We start from the raw sequence: 24305 nt of genomic DNA, 5'->3' as shown, positions 1-24305 counted from the left end.
TTACAGTGGCCTCTAATTGGATCTGCTTTGTTGTTTCTTTCAAGCCAAACAGCATGAAGGCACCGCTGGACTAATAGGCTTCTAGCCAATCCCATAAGCATACTGATCAGGTGCCTCTTCACAGGCTGATTAAAACATAAGAGATTCATGTTGATCATCACTCCCTGTCTTGGCCTGTCTTGTTTTTTGCTGTTTGCATAAATAGTATTTCAGCTTGCCCGACGGTCTTTGATGTTGGAAGAAAGAATCAAAGGTTAGAGTTGTTGTCAACTGATAATGGAGACGGAGCTCCTGTTGAGCAGGTGGCTAACAGCTGTGTATGATGTCACAACTGTTGGAGGAGAAACCGCGCATCTCCCAACTTTTAAGGAATTAAGCAAAAAAGCTGTACTTTCAGATTGGCATTTTTGAAAATACAGTTAGGTTTAATGGGTTTAGTGAGCCCTTGGGCCATGGAACTTGAAGTAAAAGAGTTAGACTGTTCTGGGTCAAAGCGGTGATTGAGACACATGTGAGCCGCACCAGGCCTGCCTTATGGTATACATATATAGGATGTTCACTACAATGGGCCCTACATTGCGACAGTCAGCAAAAAGAGAAGAGGGAGCAGCGTAGAGATTTGCTGAGAGAGACAGAGGTATAGAGAGATGTACCACTTTGATTCAAATTGCCTTTTTACCTGTATTGTAAAAGTGAAATTTCTTTAAAGTGTGCTACAAGGTTATTGTAGTTAATGATAACCTTAATACTGAGGCTCAACTAAAGGCCTGACAAAAAATGTAAATAAAAAAGTAATGTGTGTAAACTGAACTACTGAGTTGCATTTTTTTTTTTTTACTATTTTACTAAATAAAATAAAATAAAAATCAACAGTTTTTTTTCATTTTTAGATATTGATCAATGCAGTGTAAAGTGTAAAATGTTAAGAATCTTCTAGTAGTGAGTGAGCCATGAATATTCAATGTATAATCAAGAGGTAACCCTAAAGGTAAACTATTGGAAAATGCAAAATTGTAACAACCCCGATGCACAAGCACAAGGAAGTTTGCTGTTTGTTTTGTCACTGCATCAGTCTACAACTCCCGTGCTAAAAACTGAAGCTTTAGCACAGTGCAATAAGAAACAGGCATAATGGCAATTTCAAATCAAGTGATACCAAGAACACGGCAGCAGATCATTCCAGTAGAGGCTGAGCGAGGGAGCTGCAGAGGAAGAGAGAGAGGTACAGGAGAGCGTTTGCACTGCGGTGGAAGCCGTGAGTGGCCCTACTGTGATCACAGTTAGATGGGCGGGGGGGTGAGGAGGCGGATGTCATCATCATCATCATCATCATCATCATCATCATCATCATCATGGCTTGATCACAGCGTTTCCTACCCCGTGGCTGTGCTCTGCTCTTATATCTTAACAGTGTTGTTGGCGTACAGGCCGTAGCTCTGCAGCTCTGTGTAGGGGGCGCTAGCACCACTGTCTAAGGCTGAGCAGTGAAAGGCCTGAGCGGCTGAGGCGGCAGCGGCTCGCGCGGTGGACACCTTCATTCGGCGGGACTCGGTTCTGGACTTGTAGCAGAACTCCACCAGGGCCACCAGCATGGCCAGGCCCAGGCCTCCGATCAGGATGTAGAAGACGCCCGCCACGTTGCTGAGGCTCAGGGCGCTCGTCTTGTCCTGGAGGGAGTGGGGGGGGGGTGTGGGGGGGTGGGGGTGGTAGAGGAAAGCGGTGAGGAGCAGTGGAGGGGCGGAGATGCAAACAAGACTCAACAGATAAGTAAATATGTGAAGACAGACACGCTGATTCACGCACAGATTATACACGTATATATGCACATACAATATACTCACAAACAGGTAGGAAACACCAGTGCAAAGACTCAAATGCATTACAGCAAACTGAGACACACACGCGCACACACACGCATGCACACACACACGCACGCACACACACGCGCACACACACACACATTCACACATCCTACACACACACACACACACACACACACACACACACACGTGCAGAGAACACAGAGATGTAGTCATACATGTAAAGTACTAGACAAGACATACACACGCACACACAAAAAAACATATTCATGGTCTTGAAAAGAGTAGACATTTATCTAGAATTTTTTAAAACGGATTAATATTTAACACATGTTTTATAAGTTTCTTCAAATTTTAAAACAATATCTTTTTTTTATTCCATACACATGGCTATTTTATCTCAACTAAAACTACATTTTGAGAGGGAAAGATACAAGTAAAATACATTAATGACAGCTCAAAAATGCTTTTCAACACATGCATCCATGCAACAAAAGCATAAACAAATCTTTAGTTTGATTTTACTTTCATATTGTGGGTCATTAAGCTCTGTCACAATTGCATCTGCTTACATTTATGCCTATTTATAGTCAGTAATGAAATGGGTTCATTAAGGATTACGCTTGAATCACTCAACCTATTCTCTCTTGTGGAACGGGTCTGACGAGGATGTTATTAGATTTAAATCAGTTTGAACTCACTTGGGCAGATTAACGCTACAGTAAAAGCTATATGTCACTTTGGTAGAGCATTTAAACTTTTTAGCGCCTCTACTTCCAACAACATTGGCCCCAGGGATCCATAGCCGCCGCAGACATTCAGGCTTTTATTTTTCCATTCACTTAAATCGATAGACTTCATTAATCCTGAATTAGCATACACTGATAATGTTGTCTAAAATGTTTGTAAAAACATAAAGCAGATGCCAACCCTGATAATGGGAATGATATTAAGTGTATGGTCTTAGTTCATAGAGAACAGGTCTGTGTTATACGGTCTAACACCATCGTGGCATGTAAAACAAATCTGGACTGCTTGCAAGCTACTGGTATTGTGCTAGCCCTTTTGGCATAAAAAAAAAAAAATCAGGGTATTATTATATGATCAGGAACTATTTTATACCTGGGAGGCCAATTCAATTAACCACCTGCCAGGACAGAAAATCAGGAGTATTGAGACCATTGATGTGTGTATGATTTTTAGACTAGAATATCAAAACAAGTGCAAGGGAATGGGAAGAAAGAAAAAAAAAATCTTGAATGCCTGTGGTGACTCGGCATCCCTGGGATACGCTACAAACACATATGGAGGTACCTGTGCTAAAAAGCAAAAGGTTGTTCTGCCAAGGAAAACTACTGCGTTCAAACACGGGTGACATAGACCGCAAATGCATGCAAGCACAGTGGGAGACTTAATATGACTTAGGGCCGACGAGTAGATGGACAAGGTTCGCGTCATGCACACTCCATGATACAGTGAGAGAGTTGGGGCGGGATCATTATCGGGGCCAGAAAGCAAGGGTCACGGCTCAACACGTTTCCAAAGGCCTTACGTCATCGTCTGCCTCTCTCCACACTGACATCTCCTGCTCTGTCTACACAAAAACTGTTTTCTCTTTCTCCTTGGAAAGCAGCTTTATCCTAACAGGTGACTGTGTGTTGTTTTCAGAGTGATTCAGATTTAATCTGCAAACTCAAGGTTATCAGAACACAACACAACACAACGTTCCCAAAACAATCCATCTTAGAGAGGATTTACACAACTTGGTTGATTACTGTACTGGGGGCAAATGCTTCTTAACTGTACAGTAAGCCAATGTAACAATTCCAACTAATCCACTAATACACAATATTTCCACAGGCTAGTAATGAACGGTAAATCTCCGACAATACGAGCTCATCAGTGTGAAGAAAGAGAGACCAGAATGGTGCTGCTAGAGCCACATGGAGAGATACAGTATTGTTGAGTGTTAGACAGGCTGAGGGCAGACTTGGGGCTGGTCTAGGATCAGGGCAAGGTTGTGCTGGGAGGTGCTGTGAGATGACAGGACTGGGTTGGAGACTGACCTTTCTTCCGGAGTCCTTGCTGCCACACTCCCCTTTATCGTACCACCATTTGTTTTTCAGTTTGTCTAAGACGGCTTGCTCATTGAGTTTCAACACCGCTAGGTTTACTGGGATTCTTCCAACCATAAGGAAATAACATAAATAACATATTATACCATGTTATTTTATGTTATTCATTCAGAGACACAGAGCAGCAAATACATACACACGTTAATGCTTGAGCTTGCTTATAGGTAAAAAAAAAACATACACACACGCACGCACGCACACACATTCATACACATATATATAACATTAAGATCATTAGAAACATCAGAGTCAAAGTGATATGCATTAATACTCCATCTAGCTTGGTTGGCTTGCTCCCTAAGGCAGTAGATGTGTATTACTATATCACTTTGGGTAACCGGCACACTGCTCACCCTCAGTTACGCAACAAGGAAGTCAGAATTCTCTTTGTTATCTTTGTTAAAAGTGTACATGATTTCACCAAAAAGTGATGTAAACAGCCAAATTGAACATCTATATATGAATGAAAATATTACAAAGCCACTGAATGGATGCATGAATGCATGCAATCCTCAAATATCATTGAGCACAAGGGACCCAATTGGTTTAAGACCAGACACTGGTCCTTTACGGACCATAGTTGCTTGTTTTGTCTAAGCAGGGAGACATCATTTTTCCTCTCTCTGGCTTTCAAAGTGAGCCAGGCCAAATGATTGCCCCTTAGGGACACCCTTCGCTCCTTCCCACCCCATGGTGTTGCCAGAGCAGTGGTGCAGTGTGGGTCTGCCGGTTACCCCCCCCCGGTGGTGGTGGGTTACCCGCTGGGTTTGTCAAACTGGCTCTGACCTTGGAGTCCCCGCCCCCGCTGCCGCACTCTCCCTTGTCGTACCACCACTTGTTTTTCAATTTGTCCAAGAGGCCCTGCTCGTTCAGTTTTAACACTGCCAGGTTAACTGGGTTTCTTGAAAATGATAATAAAACGATAGCCATTAGGAGACACTCTATATGGGACAGATATAGAGATATTGGTCGTACAGTGGTGGTGATTATGACAACATTGACTTACTATCAAAAACTCCTGCATATATGGCTACTGATATGGAGCAGGAGCGCTGACTTTAGATGTTAGCAGTACATGTTTGATATATGTTAGTCGTATATCTGCAATGGGCTGAAATGCTGGGTGGCCATAGTAGAGTCAGGTTTTACCAAGCAGGGGGCCTCAGAGGGAGGCAGAGCAGACACTATAAATGGAGATGCCTTAGATATGGAAGTCTGTCTGCAGATGGTAATCTCCTTTCAGCGGTACCAGCATACAGATTGCTATGGCAACTAACCTATCAATATTCAACCCATAACTGCATCCAGGTGAATCATTAATTTACACCTATCAGCATTCAAGCCATAAAAGTAGCGGAGACAAACACAGACAGGGGCTTTTCGGTATTTAAACTGTCAGGTTCACTTCCACACCAAGGTTATTCCTTATTACAGGCTCGATAAATGTGCTGGGCCGCAGAAAGGAAACACCGACGATATGAACCACCACATCCAAAGCGTCTCCATAAGGTGTTGCTCTCTCTCTCTCTGCTGAGTGTGTATGTGTTTGCATTTCCTATAGCTGACTGGCTGTGGAGAAACACTCTCTCCATCCACAGCTCACAGACAGGCAGAATGAGAATCAGATTTTGCGGGGAAGAGAAAAAAAGATGATAGCCTTTGCCTTTTTGATATGGGCTTTTCTTTTCTCTGAATTGCTGTTAGTTCTTCTATGCAATAATAATTTCATAGGGGTTGGTGCTATTCTGCCTTTCTCATCAGGAGATGCAGAGAGCCTTTATCCCCAGCCATGAGTGCACAACACAGCTGTAGGGAACACGGGTATCCTGGAAGCTGGTAAAACCTCTGAATTCTTTCTCAGCCCAGTGAACTCAGACAGAAAGAAAGAAGTCGCAGTGTGTGGACATGGATGGTCCAGAGACCTGCTGGTCATTGGTTAGTTAGTCAGTTGGTTTGAGGCGAGCGGATGTCAGGGAGGTCATGTTAGGTGGGATGGGGGAAACAGTCAGGCAGGCATGGGGTTGGCATGTAAGGGATGGAACAGACACAATAGAATCTGTAGGCTGTCAGTAAATCCTGTGAAATGAAGAGTTATGTCAATTGAGCATGTGTTTTTTTTTCAAAGTGCTAGTTTCAATCAGGCCTGCACTGAAATATCAATAATGACATTCATATATGTATATTCCCAGTATTCTAAAAAATTGATGCATAAACTATGCATTGCAGGTATGATTGAACTTAACCCTTTGAATTCATAGGACATCCACAAATGTCTGATTCTAGGTGAGCAGCAAAAAATTCTTCTTTGACAATAATAATTACATTAGAATTAAATTTCCATCCATTTCATACAATGCATCCAATCACAAATGTCCATTATCTGTTAATGAAACCAATCTTCTTTGACAGTATCAGATGTCTGTGAATGCCCAGTGCGGCAACATGTAAATACCATACATCATTCTGCCAGTAACTGACACAAAGAGAGACAGATAATGGGGGCCATCCTCAGCAGCCCTACACTGCATCCCATTGCTACACTGTAGGTCTGGGTCAGTCAGACCGTGTGACTTGGGAGCAGATTACAGCGCTGACTTGCTGTATGAAATCTAATTTGTGTGAAATTTGAATGGGTCCTTTGAGGCAGGTGTAGGAGCCAAACCATTTCTAGTCGGCGCGTTCTGACCTTTGGCTGTCTACCAAGGTGGACCTCCGGATGAATCCTCAGTGATTTTGAATGAAATCTCCCCATATGGCTCCTTTCATTAAAATGAATGAGGCTTATTAGAGATAGATTAAAAGCTTCAGATGTCCCCCCTCCTGTACTCTCTCTATAGTCAGAAGAGAAATATGAATGGGAAGTTGGTTAAGGTGTTAATGTAATGTGAAATGACAGCTGCTCTTCTTGGACATCGATGGCAGAAATACATTCAGTTTGAATTATCATTCATAACATCAATTATCACATTGCATGTGGCAAATATAATTTCAAGTCTGCTGATTTCAGATTCAAGATGTGAGCCCTGGCTTAAGTGGAAAAGTGGGCATATGGGATGTGATCCTTTTAGCTGTAATCCTGCTTCAAGTGCCCCGCCGGTTTGAGAGAGGGAAGACGTGATTTACATTTGTAACGAAGGATAAAGAATGGGAGTACAGACAGCACTTGAGTGAATGTGTATGTGCGTGTGTGTGTGGGAGGGTTCAGGATTGTTTGTTTTTATCATAGTATGCGTCTCTCTGCGCATCTATGTATGCCTGTGCAAGCACATTTCCAAACATGTCCAAAACGTGTACATTTGCGTGGGCGTGTGTGTGCGTTCTTCCGTGTGTTTGAGGCGGTGCTCCAGCTTCAAAACAGACCAAATCAAACAGGCGACCGCAGAGGGCCGTGAAGGAGGCTTAGAATGTAATGAGAGGGCAGCAGGAAAAACAAGTGTTGCTGAAGGAGGCTGGGGCATCTCATAGTCCTACCTAACACTTCTGCCAGTGCTCACACACAGCCAGCATGAACCTTCGTCAGGGACACAGCTCACAGACAAAGGTTCAGGCTAGCAAACATAAACCGAAGGATGATCTTCAGTGGTGACAATGGTCAATTTGTGAGTATAACCGCATGGAAACTATGAGAATGGAAACAAAAGTGCGATGAAGTAAACATAATGGCAAGCCGTCTATGTCTGAATGAGAATGCATTCATATGACACAGAATGGAATACTGAAGGGCATATTGTATGTTATAAAAAGATGCATAAATAAAACAAATTGCATGAAATTGAACAGAGAGGAAACTGAACAGAGAGGAGACGCTAGCAAATTTAAGATGAATGTGTAAATGAATGTGTATGACTGTATGAATGTGTTTGACTGTGTAGATGAATGAGCAAATAGCTACTGAGCTCGATGGACAAATCAACAGGTGACAGATGAAGCAGTGCTCATGCAGGAGCTTCAATAAAAGCGCTGAGGGCTTTTATCCAGCCGGGCTGCAGTGGCAGGGCTTTACCTGAGAGGGGAGCCCTTGGGAGTGGCGATGCCATAACCTTTAGAGTCCAGGTTCCCTCCCACCTTCATAGTGTCACAGGGTTTCCTCTGCTCTATGTACTCATTCATAGTGGACTCCAGCAGGTAGGCATACTTGCCCTTGGACTTCCTGACTCTCATCACACCCTCGTCTGTGGTCTTGACGAACACGGACGGGTCGGCCGACTTCATGTAGGACCACATCTTCTCAAACACAGCTATCTTAGACCTCTGAAAGAGAGAGGGAGAGAGGGAGAGAGAGAGAGAGAGAGAGCGAGAGAGAGGCAAGAGATAGAGGAAGATGTAGGCCATTCCCAGTTCCACTTTTCAGCAGCAGTGTGTGTGCGTGTGTGTGTGTGTGTGTGTGTGTCAGTATGCTTGTGTCTCTATCTGTATGTGGTGCTGTGTGAACAATACATCTTTGAGTCCGGGGTTGCATGTGTGTGTGTGTGTGTGTGTGTGTGTGTGTATGTGTGAGCGTATCTGCTCATCTTCTGATCTCACCCTGAAGAACTCTTTGGTGGAGCCGGCGTCCAGCGTCCCGTACGCTATCTCAGTCTGCTTGGCCAGATCCTCGGCGCTCTCTATAGGTGACACCATCCTCTCCACTGTCAGGAAGGCGGCCAGGTTGGCCGTGTAGGATGAGATGATGATGAGGGTGAAGAACCACCACACACCCCCAACGATGCGGCCTGATAGAGACCTAAAAATAGAGGGATAGGATCTTACTGGCCAGACCAAAATAGAAGACACATGTGGAATGTGGGATGTTTACACGCTCATACATCTTCAATTATCCATGGATTTGACACTTCCATCCGTGGTTGACGTATATTATTTATGTGCATTATTCTTTAATTATTACAAACACAGAAGGGATTCTATGTAAATATAGTGATTTGTGATTAATATAGCTTGATAACTTGAGCCTTGGAAATATGCAGTGGGTGCAGTTTTTTTTTTTTTTTTGCACGCAATCAAAAAAAGCTATCTAAAAACCCTGTGATGTTCACACCATACAAATGACCTACATTGCATCACACTCCCTCCACACTCACACACACACTTCATTCCACCAGGCTTGGAGAGCTTAGTCCAATGTGCTGAGGAAAGATAACCAGGACCACAAAGGCCCACTCGGCTTCCTGCCTGCCAAATTAATCTCACTGTAAGAAAGTTGCCAATATGTTTCATGGAACCACGCACATTAATTGCTGGGGATTAATAGGCAGAGGAGAACACTTAGCCACTACTCTAATTGCGCTTTCAAAAACAAATGGGTGATTTGTAAGCAAAATCCCCCCGGGAACAACCCCTGTCTCTCCTCTCTCTCTGTGTCTCTTCACCTCAAGAGAAGCCAGCTAGAACGGCAACAGCAGAAATCATGTTGCGTTGCGTGTTGCGTGTTGCGCCCCGACCAGCGCGGCGGCACGGAGCGAGCTTACGCAACGAAAATGACACAAATCTCAAAACAAGACGGGTTTCACGGTTCACCTTCGTGCTGTCAGGCAAAATGGAGCGTGAACACGAAGGCCAGATTAAGGATGAAAAAAAAAAAAAGGGGGAGAAGCTAAAATATAATCATTTAAGATGCTTTTGAGATGATGGGCGGATGATGAAAGAGCAGCGAGGTCTTGGAAGACAGAGGGATGAGAGCGAGCGGAGAGGGGTGATGTCGAGCCTTTGAAAATCAGTGGAGAGAATGAAGAGCTGTCTGCAGGGTGGGGGGGCAGGAATTCATATGCTCACTTGTTCATTGATCATTGTTCAAATGGGTGCGGGCAAGGTTACGCTCTGACTGTGCAGTGAAAAGGCAGCATCCCTCTCCAAATACCCCGCTGCATATTTACAATTGCAATTTCCCAAGCAAGCACATGACTGATTCTCTACTGTCTGAACTCCAGCTCAGTATAGTTGCAATAAAGTGGATATTCAATAGTATAGACTACTATTCTTGAAGAGCTTCTAATTACTAACCTATCCTCTTGTTGGGTAATTTGTGCTGAGAGTTGGTCTGCTGTTCTGTGACATGAGAGTGTAGGACAAGAATGTGAGAAAAGAGGGAGAGCGATGAGAGTGGGGGGAAAGGAGAGAAAGTGAGAGAGAGAGAGAGAGAGAGAGAGAGAGAGAGAGAAATGGCAGAGATGTAGAGCAACCCCGGTCGTACCACCAGAGGCTGACACACTCCTTAGCTTTGACTGCTGCTGGCCTCCAGAGATGGCAGTAAACAGCTGTCTAATCCTTCTCCTTCACTCGCCCTTCTCTCTCTCTCTCTCTCTCTCTTTTCTCTTCTCCTCCTTTCCTGCTTCCCTCTATCCATACTTTGTCTCGGTATGTTTTGCTCCCTGCCTGTCTCTTTGTGTACTGGGGGGCTGACAGGGGTTTATTTTGGACCAGGAAAACAGTGCCTTATGCCTTGGCATTGACACACACACACACACACACACACACACATATACTTCCTTCCCGTGGAGAATATGTGTGTGTGTGTGTGTGTGTGTGTGTGTGTCTGTCAGTCTACCTGACGGTGTGAGAGAACAACCGGGTCACAATTTGCTGTGCGATTGGGATGGAGAGAGAGAGAGAGAGAGAGAAATAGAGAGAGAGAGAGGGGAAGGTAGAGATGTGTGTGTGTGTGTGTGTGTGTATTGGTTCTGCAGCAGCCCTCCGCCCTAGATGAGCTGAGCGTTTGGCAGATGCAGACCTGTTTGTCTCTTTTTGTTCCCTTTTGAACTCCTTTCCTTCGAGCCTCCTTTCCTCTCCTCATACATTATTGCGCAACACGACCAACCTTAGTGCCTCGGTGAAACATTAACTAAGCTGTCTTATTACAGTAAGAGAAATGTTCCAAGCAGCACTATAATTTCATAGCCTTGTTAAGGCAATGGTTAATCAATTATTCACTCTGCCACTTCATTATTGTTGAGCATTACGATGAACAGCAATGGTAAAAGTGCTTCCTCAAAGGAAGGGACATACAATTCAATACAAGTTTGCGCATATGTGTGTGTCTGTGTATGTATGACAATGCTTATATGAGTTGTGCATGCTTGTGTGCAGAGTATGTATGCTTGGTGGCCAGTTGTGCAGTACAGTGCAATGCAAAATATAACAGAACATTTCTCCCAGTCAGACCCAAATCGTCCTCCCTATATGATCTCCACCCGCAGCTCCCCCAGATTCTGGTGTAGCTCTAAACTCTCATTAGAATTCCCCTGGCTGGCCTCCTCTATTCGATATGGTAATTAGCAATGACTAATGACTTTAGCAAGTGTAAAAAATGAGCCAGTAATGGCCACATTACAATGGATTAGGAATTACAGAGGTTTAAATGAGAAAGAAAATGGTCTCTAATTATAGTGTGATTCTAAGACAAATCAGGGACGGAAAAGGAGTTTTCTGCTACACTGCTTTTTTTTTTGCTTCTTGACGATTAGCGAGACAGCTGTATGTTCTTACTGATTGGACACAGCCACTCCTGATACGTCTGGATTCAGAAGACTTGTTTTGTGCAAGTCAACACAAAAGACAAGATGAGAGTGACATAGGCTGGCAAATTTGCGCCTGCGTGCAAAATACACACATAGACACAGACATACAGATACAATTAACAGTCACAGACACACAGATAGACGCGCACGCACACACACACACACATATACACACTCACTGTGCTAACATGGAGCGTTAGGTGTTAATGAGTATGTGCTGACTAATTGGCCACTGGTGCGGCGAATTCCAGGAAATGTCTCCCTAGATGTGACAATGATGAGAGAGCTAGGAAAAAAAATAAAAAAATAAAACACCAGAGCATTGTATATACCCTTAAGACCAGATCAGATACCATGCACTAATCAACGCAACAAGACCACAGAAGAGAAGGTGGGAATGTGTTTCTTTGTGTGTGTGTGTGTGTCTCTGAGTGCCTTCACTCTCTGTCGGTTAAGCCAAACAAATGCAACTCTAACTGTCTACTGTCAGATAAGTAACTACCCATATCTTGTGTTATTTGACCCACCGGTTACATTTAAATCATGATAATGAAAAGAATTTATTTTGTTGCAAGAAATATGATGACAGCTAAGACAAGGGCTAGTCCATTCATCTCCACAAGAATATACCATACACATCTGTGTAGTCATCTCTGTTCTCTCTGAGACTACAGTGACACTGAAATTGAAAGAGGCTAAGCTGTGGCTATGGCTATCTCTGTATTCTCTATCTCTCTCAGAGAGACTTTACTTATTTAAAGGTCTGAATACACTGGCTGTGATAATTGAGGCACGCCATTTGACTCACCTTATTTGACATTTCTGTGGCACAGTGTAGGCAGAAAATGTAAAACAATTCTCCACCATGATGGCTTCTACATCATATTTTCTCACATAAAAAAATGTTTTAGGGTTTTTTTTCAGTCTGCTTCTTGTATTTACAGATCAGCTAGTAGACCAGCTAGACTTTAGCTATGTGTATATTTTGTCCATCTGAAACATTGTATTCTACTAGTGAAATAGCCCTCTTATTTTGCTGTGATATATTCCAGGGATTTTGTTAATTAGCATTTCCTCCTCTATGTCTTGGCCGCTTGTCAAGTTTGCAAGTTGATGAAAAGTTTTATCAAGCTCTGATGTCATTTCATCCCTGTAACTTGACAAAACCTGCTTGAAACGTGTAATAATATGGGCATATCAAGATAAAAGTATTTATAAATTCGATTATCTCTTTATGTCATTTTGCCTCCAAAAAGGTCAATAGTCATTTGGGCTCCAGAAACCAAATGCAAAAGGGCAATTTTGGTCCTCTGCTGCTGCTCCAAAATTGAACTAAGCTCGGAGCAGAAATTGGTTTGATGCGGCACTTGATGCTTTTAGTGCACATTGGGCCACTGAAAACAACAGGCACTTTTGAAAATGCACTTATCTGATGCATGGAGTACATTTCTACCTTTCCTCCTCTTCATTCTGTCACTCTCTGTCTCAATATTGCTAAATGTGGCTCTGGGAGATGAGAACATGTTGTGGCTAATATCATTACAAGGTGGTGGGTTTATTTTTGCGTTTGTTTGCTTGCCTGTTTGTTTGTTTTGTCGGTTTCATGATTGTTATGGGTGTATATTTTCAGAGTTCTTTCATCTTCAAGGCCAAACTAACATGCAAGCTCTAAGCACAGAGCAAAATAATGACTTGTTAAAGCTTAAACAATCTCCCTCTATCTCCCTGTCTCTCTCTCTCTCTTCCACAAAAGGTCAGTATTACCATGCTATTGAGCTGAAATGAGAACATTATGATAATGTTGTTACCAGCCTACAGCAAACCACACCAAAGGCTGGCAATTACACTCACTCAAGTGCGTTATGGAAAATTCCACAAAAGCGTTATGGTGTAAAATGCTATGTAATTGTTTAATGCATGTTATTTTCATTAAGAAAGCAAATCAGTATAGTGGCTGCTATAGTATTTGGCGCTGATGGTGCATGAACACACACTCACACACAGGAAATACACACACACACACACACACACACGCACACACTTGCAGGCATGAACACACACATGAATCACACAAGCTTCCATCCATTCCATGATCTGTCTGTTAACGAGTGTTGGTGCAGGGGGATCGATGTGCTTGAGACATGGCTGTAATCATCGTATCCGCGGCTCCACACATGTCCAGTGTTTCTCACAACTTGTTAGCTGAATGATATCACGGAGACTGTCTTGCTCTCGTGTAACCTGAGACAAGTGAGTGCTGCCAATACTTTGGCGATCCATTGGTGGGCTGCAAGAGCGCTCGCTACACGCCTACACACATACGCACAGCGCTTAGTCACTCCAGCAGGGAAACATGAATCCAAACACAACGATCCATCGCAATTGTTAGTTGAAAATCAATATTGTCACACACTGCTTTACAATGCATATTGACTGGATGTATGTATAGATACACATAAAGAGAGGACATGTATGTGCACACATGTACACTTACACGGAGACAGACACTTGATGCGGAGCTGCACCACTCTGGAAGAAAAATCTGTGTCTCTTTAGAGTTGCCATGGTAGCACACTCTGCACTCCAAACAGTACAGATGAGCTGAGAGAGACTTTAGTCATCTCACTCCTCCTCCTCTCTTGCACATTCTCTCCCTTTCTCTCTGTCTCACTCTGTGTCTATAAGGGGCAAACACCTCTATAGTAGGACAAAAATGGCATTGCACAGGGAATGCTCTTATTACGCTTCCGTTCAAAACGTTGGCTGTGAGATTCAAGGCTGACTGATAAGCCAGTGAGCGTCACAACGCACATCTTTTCAGTCAACCTATTGGCAATGTTTACTCTGGTCTAGGTAGATTTCCCATGTGGTCTCAAGCTGGTGTATAATTCATGTTCACAGGGAAGACATTCATATACTGTCACGGCTCGATTACAGCGAAGCCTTCTCTGCCGGAAACATATGTGTGCCTCTGAGTGAGTGTGTGACTGCATTTTAAATGCAGATTTGACAGAGTATGCGCCTCTGAGGGAATGGTATATTTGTCTGTGTACAAGTATGATACCTCAAGTGTAATCCGCTGTGTGTGTGTGTGTGTGTGTGTGTTTCTGTTTCTGCCTGTGTTGGTGAGTGTGCATGTATGTGTGATCAAAAGTTGCCTTCATGTGATTTCCAGATAAATAAAACATAAGTGATGCCATGAACTACACTGAACTGCCTGTTAATGAATAAATCATTCCTTCTGACTGAGTCTTCCCCAACAGCATTGATATGCAACAGCAACTCACTATCTAACGCCCCAATTATGTAATTCAGTCATATGTAACACAATCTAATTTCTTGTTTTTCAGAGTTTACTAACACAGCGATCGATGCTGTGTATTGGATTGGACTGGGATTCAATACTCAACATTCAACTTATATAACAAATTAAGTATGTACATTCAACTGCAGATGATACAGAAATTATTTCACTCTTAAAAAAGCCATCGCATAGATGGATGGTATTATGAGAAGCCTGGACACAGGCAACAGAAACATCTGCTGTGCAACAGTGTGAGCATCTTAAAATAAATCCAAAATACAAACACACACCTACAGCATCAAAAAGAAAGAAATATCTGAGAAAATAAAAAGAATAAAGATAGTACCACCCCCGATAGTACCAACTGCCGACCTCTATCTAATCCAAATTCATACGGTATCTCTTCTATCGGCTGCCCATGTTTCCTGGGCTCACTGTATGTGTCAGAGTTTTGAAGTAAGGCGTTTGATCAAGTGTGGCATCAAATCATAAGTATTCATAATGTTGTCTGGCTAACAGGAGTCCTGACAGAAATGCATTTGATCAAAAGTAAAATAAATGATCCAATATTTTCCTCTATATTTCTCTTCTACTTTGGAGAATCCCCAAAAGAAAAACATGCATCAACAGATGAGGAAAAATTTTGTCAGAGAAATACTGATGCACCCCAGGTTGCTATAATACACCAGATACATTATTCATTATTGAATGATTTTGACCGCCAGGCTGAGAAATTGCCGTTGTGGCAGGTAGGGTGTGAGTGACAGAGCTGATTTATTTCAGTCTAGTAGTATGTAACAGCGGCAACACAACCGCTGAGGAGAGGAGACGAGTCCACGGAGCCATGCAGCTCATACACACACAGACACACACACACACACACACAGACACACACAAACACACACCTAGGCACACACAGTCTTACATGGCTACGTAAATTGTACAATCGTGCAAAACACATTTACAAAATGAGACAAAGCCAATCAAAAGCGCCCATGGGTTACATTGTTGTTATTGTGAGAATGATAAAACCACCCTCTCAAGTCTGTGTATTTCTGTGTGTTTGTATGTGTGTGTGTGTGTGTGTATGTGTTTGGCACAGTCAGGTGTTGAAAGGTAAAGTGCTCACAAAAGGGAGCGAGCCCGGGTGAAACAGAAAGCATCGGTGCAGCCATGAGATGAGAGGGGAAATGCCACACACGATCAATTCATAACTAAATACATCCAGTGGGAGAAGGAGAGAGATCTATAAAGGATGGGCAACAGAGAGCAGAGCAGAGGGAGGGGGGTGGAAGAGGAGAGGGAGAGTGATGGGAGAGGAGGTAAAAACTGGGTGGATGGAAGGATGGAGTTGGGGGGCTGTTGGACGTTGGGGGGGTGGGGGGGGGGGCAGCGGTGACTCTCAGAGTCCACCTGTCTGCAGAGATAAACACAGGGAGGGCCCAACAGCACGGACCGGGGCTTATGGGAGGCCCTGAGTGACAGTGCTGACATTTAGAAAGAGCACAGTAAACAAGGTCTCACAGAAAATAAATAGCAGGGGGAGCAGAGTCGTACACCCACACACAGACACACACATGCACACACACACACACACACACACACTTGCATCACATCAATGTATGAATGCATGCGTGCCTACATGTATGTATACGCATATTCATATACATGAGCAGACACACACACACACACACACACACACACACACACACACACACCTACACACCTGTCTATAAACCTTGAGGCGGAGATACCTTTAGACCAATCCAATCAGATACTATTAAGCGGCAGACAAAGAAAATGAATATGATAAAAAGTGTTAGCTTTTTATAGAACTAGCACACACACACACACACAGACGTACGCACACACACCGACATATGCACACACGCACACGCACACACACACTGTACAGGCAGGCAGGGAAATTAAACACGCCTGCTGATTAATCCGGGACAGAGTGGATCGTTAATGTTGTTCCTTGGCCTTTTGTCTCTGATTAAATGGAGATGCAGAATGAGTGAAGTGCTTGGAGCTGTCTACCTCAGAGCTCAACTCTCTAGAACGTTCTGTTCTCACATAGAAGTGATAAATTCAAAGTGATGATTGGCTTACAAGCACCTACTTGCAGAAATATCACTTTCCCAAACAAATACGTATGTTAAGTATCTTTTTTTTTTTGTATTATAAGGTTCACACAAATTCCTTGGGTTTGATCTTTCTCTGATTCCAGGGTTGAAAGATGTAATGCTTGTAGTCATATTTGTCTGTAAAGCTTGAGGCAGGCATACCTTTACACTATTTTACACTTTACAATCCTTTTAGAAGCCAGACAGCAGCAGACATAGAAAATGGAAATGATAAAAAAAAATCTAGCTTTCTGTCGAGCCAGGCTTTACAAAGACACAGATGCAGACAAACAAACACACACACACACACACACACAGGCAGGCAACTCAATCTGTGCTTGCTTAGAATAAACATAAAACACGTGTTTTCCTATATTTTTTTGTTTTATTGTATTTACTGATTATTGTGAGCACTAGTAATGTGTGGCTTATAGTGCTTAATATTATTTTTGGGAACGTGTCCTTTAATCTTCATCTTCATCTCAAAACAAGCATGGAACTGGGTTAAATGAGACTAGATAGCTTTAGAAATGTATGTAAACTATATACATAGCTTGACTTTTTCAGTTTCACTTTTTTCCACATGTTCAGGTGTTTGACTCTTTCTGTACATCACTTAAAATACTGAATGGTTCAGCATTTTGCCAAATCCCAGTAGCTCCAAATACCATGTTATTGTCATTGTTAATGTGTGAAACCCAGAAATCACTACTACTATTGCCTTTTGTCAAACTTACTGACAACACACTAACATTAACACAACCTATCCTCTTAAGGCTAGCCGCAATGCCTTAAGAGACACACAGCCAGCTCCCCCCCCTCCCTTCCCCCTCCATCAACACACACCTCCATGTGTGAGTTCCCACTGTGCTAACTGGAGCAACTAGGTCACCCAAATTTCCCAGGGAGAGATGATTCCTTCAGGGCCGTATTCAGTGGGGTGAAACATTCACCGTGTTTCCTGTCAAACACAACAGAGCTGACTCCACCATGCTGATCGCGACAGCGCGGACAGCTGTGCAGGCTGTCCATGACTTGTCTGTGTTATGTCAACGCCGCCATATTGACTTCCAAAGCAGCGGTCCATCATAAACACAGACTCTACAACAAGTGGCCATGAACAAGCAAAGGTCTCACCTGACATCGTAAGGAAAAGGAAAGATATTTTAAAAAACAACAGAAGTCGTTGGAGGATGTTTACTTAAGGGCGGTGAACTATCTAACTTAAAGAGAAAAGGTTGTCCCTGATTAGCCAGCAGGTAAGATAACATTACGTTTATAAATTGTTGCTACTATGTCATGTCTCTCTTTATCAGAGGGCAAACGATGATATTTCAGCTCCTCAATCCAGACATGAGTATTACAACCGACGGCAAAACATGTGACAAGCATTTTAATTTGTACTCGGTAAGTAAAGTGTGTTATTTAATAAAATCGGTGGCACTTTCAATTGGTAGGCATTTTCAATTTCAATTTGGGAGTCAATATAGTGGCGTCAACAGAACAGTGACATTTCTGCAAGTAATGGATGGGTAGTAACAATGCAGACACATGTCATCTTCTTAAGCAGTCAGGACAGGGTGTCGTATCTACAGAGATTTGCAAAGGAACAGAGATGAACAAATGCAAATACAAACATGCACACACACACACACACACACACACACACACATACACAAAAGCACACAAAGAGAAACCACAGGGGAGGGACAATTTGTGGACGCATGGTGAGATTCTCTTTCTGTAAGGCGTACAAGGTAATCAATAGTTATTGCAGATGCAGGCTGTAAGAGAACAGCTCTTGTACAATAGGCTTCAGCTTTCCCATAAAGGCACAAAGTACAGTCTCCAGGCAGAAAACGGTAAATGTCAGGTGAAGGCCAGTGGGAGCAAGGATACGGTCCTTACATCATGTACTGCTGAGCACCTACATGCATCTTTAGTGGCAGAGATTTTCTCCCTCCTGACGCTTGTGTAAGAGCAAAGTGAAAATACATTTTGTAAATGTCACAAAGTAAAAGCCATACAAAGATAAAATGGAGTGTTATGGATTGCTATAATTTCTTTAACCTTCAGCCACTCACCCAGGGTAGTTTGACAGAGCGACCTTGCTATTTTTCAGCAACACCGTGCTAAATGTTCAAATAATTACATTCATACCTGGGAGCTTCCCAACACAACCTTTGTCTTTTGCTGATGGCCACTGATGAGCTCAGCTGATGCAGTTTGGGGTTTAAGTGCTACGGTCGAGAGCAACTCAGCAGTATGTAAGAGGTGATGGTCACATTAGCCATTACATTAATCATAATATCTGATCCTATCTGACAGGATCAGAAATTAATTAATTAAGTTTGTAACTTGTCATATGTATACAATATATTCACTTGTGAACCGCCCCCACACACCTGTGGGCAATCACATTGCAGTATAAAAAGAGAGGCTGGTACCATTATTGTAATGGTGCTCTGATGAAGGCTTTACTCTGAAATCGTTAACCTAATGAAGCCAAAATAAAAAAAAATGGTAAACTGAGTCTTGCTGTCTTGTCTTTTCTAGATTTGTGGAGTGCCACTATCCCATGTTCCCCACGGTTTATATGGTCTGAAGCGATCACAAGCTTGTTTCTCTAACCTCAAGGTTAGACATAGCACTAGCCCACAGTATAATGTCAATTGTAGACACAATGTGTGCCATACCACATGTACTTAGATATACATAATGTATGTAGACAAATGTTTAAAGAGACAAAAAGCTCTGTGTCTACCCATGACCTAGTCTGTCTCTATTGGTTCAGAGCTAACAGTGATAACACTGACATTCTCCTCTCCTCTCTACCCTCTAGTCCCTCCGGAAAGCTCAGAAAGTCAACCTCAGTGTCTCTAATTTCAGACACTTTAATGAGATTTTTAATTGGTGACCTTTTGAGAGTGGTTCCGTACCACAGCTCATGAGAGTACTCAAGGGGAGACAACACATACCACTCGATACCCACACAGGAGTCCTTCAAGTGTCTGACTTTTGGTCCTAAAAATTTTTTAATAATAATATATATCTACATATACATATACTGTATATACTGTATATATATGTGTGTGTGGAAGGAAGGATTTGGAATAGAGTTTCACTAAGGAGCTAACAACAGCTTTTGAACTGCATTACAAAAGTTTTTACTGTCCTCGAAGTTCATGGCATGTTTAAACCACCACAGGGAGTATAAGGAGGCAGGAGAATGAAAACGGTACATTCTGTAACATGACCACATCATAAACTCCCTCCGCTGCTCTTCATCAAACTTTTATCTTAGCTCTGTATGACAACTGACTGGTAAAGAACAAAATCTCAATAAACAAAGCCCAACTGACTTGAACAAGAAGACAACACAGCACGGTGAGTGGTTGGAGAGGCAGACAGCAGGAGATGTAGGTGGTGTTCAGCACTTCTCTATGTAACGACAAACAAAAGCAGAGCCTCAAAGGACTCTGGATGCTCTCAGTTCCTTACCGTGGTGAGATATCGCAGCCCTGCTGCATGAAGGCCCCCAGTGAGAACCAAAGGGAGTTGAAGATGCCAAACTCATTGGTCTGCTCTTGGCTCTGCTGGTTGGCGTTCTGCTGGGCCGCCGTCTGGCTCTGCTGGACCCCATTGGAAGCTGAAGGCTGGGTGGGGGACTGCGGGTCACCGCCATCCTCGTAGTCCTCGGCGTGCCACTCATATGGGCTGAAGCGACTGACAAGGAACAGAACAACGCTGACGCCAATGTAGGCAAACACTATGCACATCCAGATCTCGTAAGCCAGTGGGTCCAGGAAGGAAAACACGCCGGGTTTGGATTTGGTTGGTTTCTTGATCATGATGGAGATGCCCAGGGACATGAAAGGCTTGGAGAAGTCAATCACCTCTTCACGGACCAGGGTGATGGTCAGAGGAGCCACGGCCACATCCGCTTTCTGAGGGAGGAACACACACAAAGGCAGACAGGCATGCACACAGGGTTACACAACATCATTACTGTAATATGGCACATATTTTAGAACCCAGTGTTTTTGTAAGTTAGAAATCCATCTGTTAGAGTGTTTTATGTTCTACCAAGGTCTATACAGATGTGTGCCTCAATGGGAAAAGTGCAGGATTGTGCAAGCCAAGGTTATTCTTTATCAAAGCACCTTTAACAAGGTGAGAATTTTATACTTAAATACTGCAAAAAGGACAAGCTAGAATGCTTGTCTAAAATATATCTTAAGAGTGATAATTTGATTAGCTTTGATATATAAGGATATCAGGGCATATCAGGCTTCCACTGAATAATGCAACATGTTCTCAACGGCCTCTCAGTAGTTTATGTCCATATTCCAGCTTCAAGTGAGCAATAATCCTTGATAAAACTCTGTCCACTCACCCCATACACCAGTTCTCCCACCATGCCGTTCCACATCTTGGTATCAGGATCTCTGGCTCCATACTTGCCATCGGAGACAATCTTCAGCTTGTAGTGGTAGCCCACATGTTTGGCTATCTCTGCAGCCAACTCTACAATGTAGCCCTCATACTTATCATTCCCCACAAGTTGCTCGTGGTTCTTCTTCAACATCACATATGGAGATTCCTGTGGGATGCAGGTTTTCCATATGTAAAAAAAAATATATTTTTTCTCCATTCATTAATTTTACTTCAATTATGTTAGGCTTCAAAATGCTGTCACATAAAATTATTGGATTGTTTCTGAAATAAAGCAGAATTTCATGAAACTAATACAGTGCAACACTGGCATATTACTATGCAATATTCCTTGACACGTGCTGTCGTGACATACTATAAGTACCCAGCATAACTTTAACAGCAGGACAGTTTGTTAAGCTAATTAAGTCAGAGACAGCATTATAGCTGATAATAAAGCTTTAGCACGTAGTTAAGTTTAATACCACTACTTTAAAATGGGGGAATAGATAATATGGATGCGTTTTATGCTTCTATCAAAGCATTGCAATTCATCAGAAATTCCCCCCCCATCCACCCCACACCCCCCTTGTGCATAGCTGAGAAAAAAAGATTCTTAGTGAGCTGCAGATATAATTGTTGATGTGAAAGGTTCAGCAGAAAAGATAATTATATGAAATTACAAGGTATTATTTTGGTTTTGTTCCTGGAAGGTATGGTGTATAATTCAATCACAAAAGGTAACTAAGTATGATCATTATGGGAGCATTGCTACCTTGAAATGTGTGTTGATTACATGGAGCAGACAGTGAGGAAGCGGAGGAATTGGATGGGGTCACTGAAGCTGATAAGACATCAAGTCCAGGGGTAAGTAAGCGTGCATGTGTCCATGCATGTGTGTGTGTGTGTGTTTATGTGTGAGCCGTGCAGACAGCAGAGCAGGCAACGCATACCAGCTGACCTCTGCTCCAGGGCCAGCCCACACTCCTTGTTATAACACACCAACATTTTGTACATGCGCTCTCTCTCTTTCACACTGATTGGGCATCACTTACAGCTGACATGACACCTGGGGCCTCCCTCTCTCTTTCTATACCAGTCTAAACACTGCTGCAAGGATAATATATTTTTTATAGAATTCAAGTCAACTCAGTCTGAATTGTCCACTAGTGTTAAGGGGCCCTCAGTTCCCTCAAGTCGTTACATGTGCCTGCTTTAAGCTAAGGCTATGCTGAGCTGAGCAAATCCTGCCCCCATATTTCATCAGGGTGTAGAGATGGGGGTTTTCCTCTATGTGTTACAGTGATCTGGCTTTTGCTGCCGGTTACGGTTGAGGTGAAGGTAATCATTGTTACACACAGCACCCCGGGGTCCTCTGACAGAGAAATGGGCCCCCGGGGAGAGGCCGGAGAGAAAAGTCAAGCATAAAGTGCTTCGACAGGGTATGCAGTCACAGTCGACAAACAGACAAAGACGGACAGACAGACACACACACACACACACACACACACATGCGATGGCATGGCCTGGCATACAGAAGGTCCTCCAGGACTCACTCTCACTGACCTCTAACAGTTCCACTGAGACCAGCTGTCACTCAAACGTATGTTAAATGTAATACGCAGACACAAACACACACACACACATACACGGATGTACGCAAAGGCGCACACATCACATCTCATACACGCATTATGCACACACACATGGCTGTATACACAATCAAACACAGCTACACAAAGACACACAAAGACAAATGCACAAGAGTGGAAATTGGTGTATTTGATTAGTTGTACAACTGGTAAAATTGGTAAAGTCAATCTATCGTATTCCTCTGAGACCAATTTAAACAGCCCTAGGGGGGAATTTTGAAAATTACATGATTCACTCTGGCGTGCTCCCATTTCTTGCTGAAAGCCTATTAAAAATAATGCTAGACAGTTGCACACATAGTGGGTGAGCACACCATGTCCTCTTGATAACCGATTCCTAGCACGCAGAAACCAGACCTTAAAATTCCAGTCCATGGCCTGGTTTTAGTGTAAAGCCGTGGTGGTGAAGGCACCAAGCCTGGGTGCTAGATTAAACACGGTCTGCCTCGCTCCTCCAGATCTCCTCCTAACCCAAGCTTGTCTGTGTCCACAGGCTAGGGCAGCAGGGATTGCAGGGAAGCACATAGTTGAAATCCCTTACCCCATTAACCCTCACAGCGGAGATCTGCTGCACACACTGCCGTGCCAGACCTGTAGACTGCCACAGTATATGTCTGAAACCAGCTACTGAGTTTCTGATCTGACTCTAACGAAATTACACTGCGGCTGTGATGCCCAGAGATAAAAGACGTTCTGCCTTGAAAAACATGCCCAAAGTACAAAGAGAAGCAGTGCTGGACCTCAGGTTTATTAATAAAACATGGCATATTCTCCACTATAAATTCTTAAACATGACACAGACATTGAGAGCATCCTGTACCTGTAAAGATCTATTCACATATTTATTATTCCCTATTGTACATCAACCTGATAGTGCCAGCTATGTTCCTGCTCTTCAGCAGAACTTTATCATGACCAAACCTCCTTGAGGCTCTCCCACTGTGCGATGGTCAGCCCGGGTCTCTTCTGTCCTCCATCCCACCCTCCCACACACCCCCCAGCTGCCCCCTCTCTGCTCTATAGGCCAGGCCCTTCACTCTCCCTTGGCATGATACGTGAGGCTGTGCTGTCCTTCAGTTGTCCTTCCACTATATAGTAATTACTGTGAAACTCTGTAAGTTGTCAGTATGTCTCTAAGCCAATGTCATCAAGACAAATTCCTGCACTTTTATTGTACTTGCCGAATAAAGTGATTCTGATTCTGAGCAGGCACCAGACAGGCAGAGAAGCAAGCAGAATGGAGTTGGGGAGGGAGGGAAGGAGGGTGATACAATCACAGATGTCTGCTGAATTCTTTCTCGGGCCTGAACTTTTAGGAAC

General features: G+C 43.2%; 1 protein-coding gene across 5 annotated transcripts in view; it reads right to left on the bottom strand.

The window, feature by feature from the left end:
• The window catches only part of gria1a (glutamate receptor, ionotropic, AMPA 1a), a 57235-nt gene that overhangs the window by 4128 nt on the left and 28802 nt on the right, over window positions 1-24305 (bottom strand). For 3 of the 5 annotated variants that reach the window (XM_071903653.2, XM_071903670.2, XM_071903677.2), the window contains 8 exons: window positions 21296-21502; window positions 20576-20846; window positions 20401-20500; window positions 8480-8678; window positions 7959-8206; window positions 4742-4856; window positions 1533-1667; window positions 369-385 (listed from right to left, as the gene is read on the bottom strand). In XM_071903653.2, coding sequence (XP_071759754.1) covers window positions 369-385; window positions 1533-1667; window positions 4742-4856; window positions 7959-8206; window positions 8480-8678; window positions 20401-20500; window positions 20576-20846; window positions 21296-21502 — 1292 coding nt within the window. Of the gene's footprint in view, window positions 1-368; window positions 386-1532; window positions 1668-3886; window positions 4002-4741; window positions 4857-7958; window positions 8207-8479; window positions 8679-20400; window positions 20847-21295; window positions 21503-24305 lie in introns of all 5 variants that reach the window. The other 2 variants (XM_071903663.2, XM_071903643.2) reach the window with 2 other exon arrangements.

The sequence above is a fragment of the Centroberyx gerrardi genome, chromosome 16 (assembly GCF_048128805.1).
Source record: "Centroberyx gerrardi isolate f3 chromosome 16, fCenGer3.hap1.cur.20231027, whole genome shotgun sequence".
Taxonomy (NCBI): Eukaryota; Metazoa; Chordata; class Actinopteri; order Beryciformes; family Berycidae; genus Centroberyx; species Centroberyx gerrardi.
This window is presented reverse-complemented; position numbering and strand designations above follow the sequence as displayed.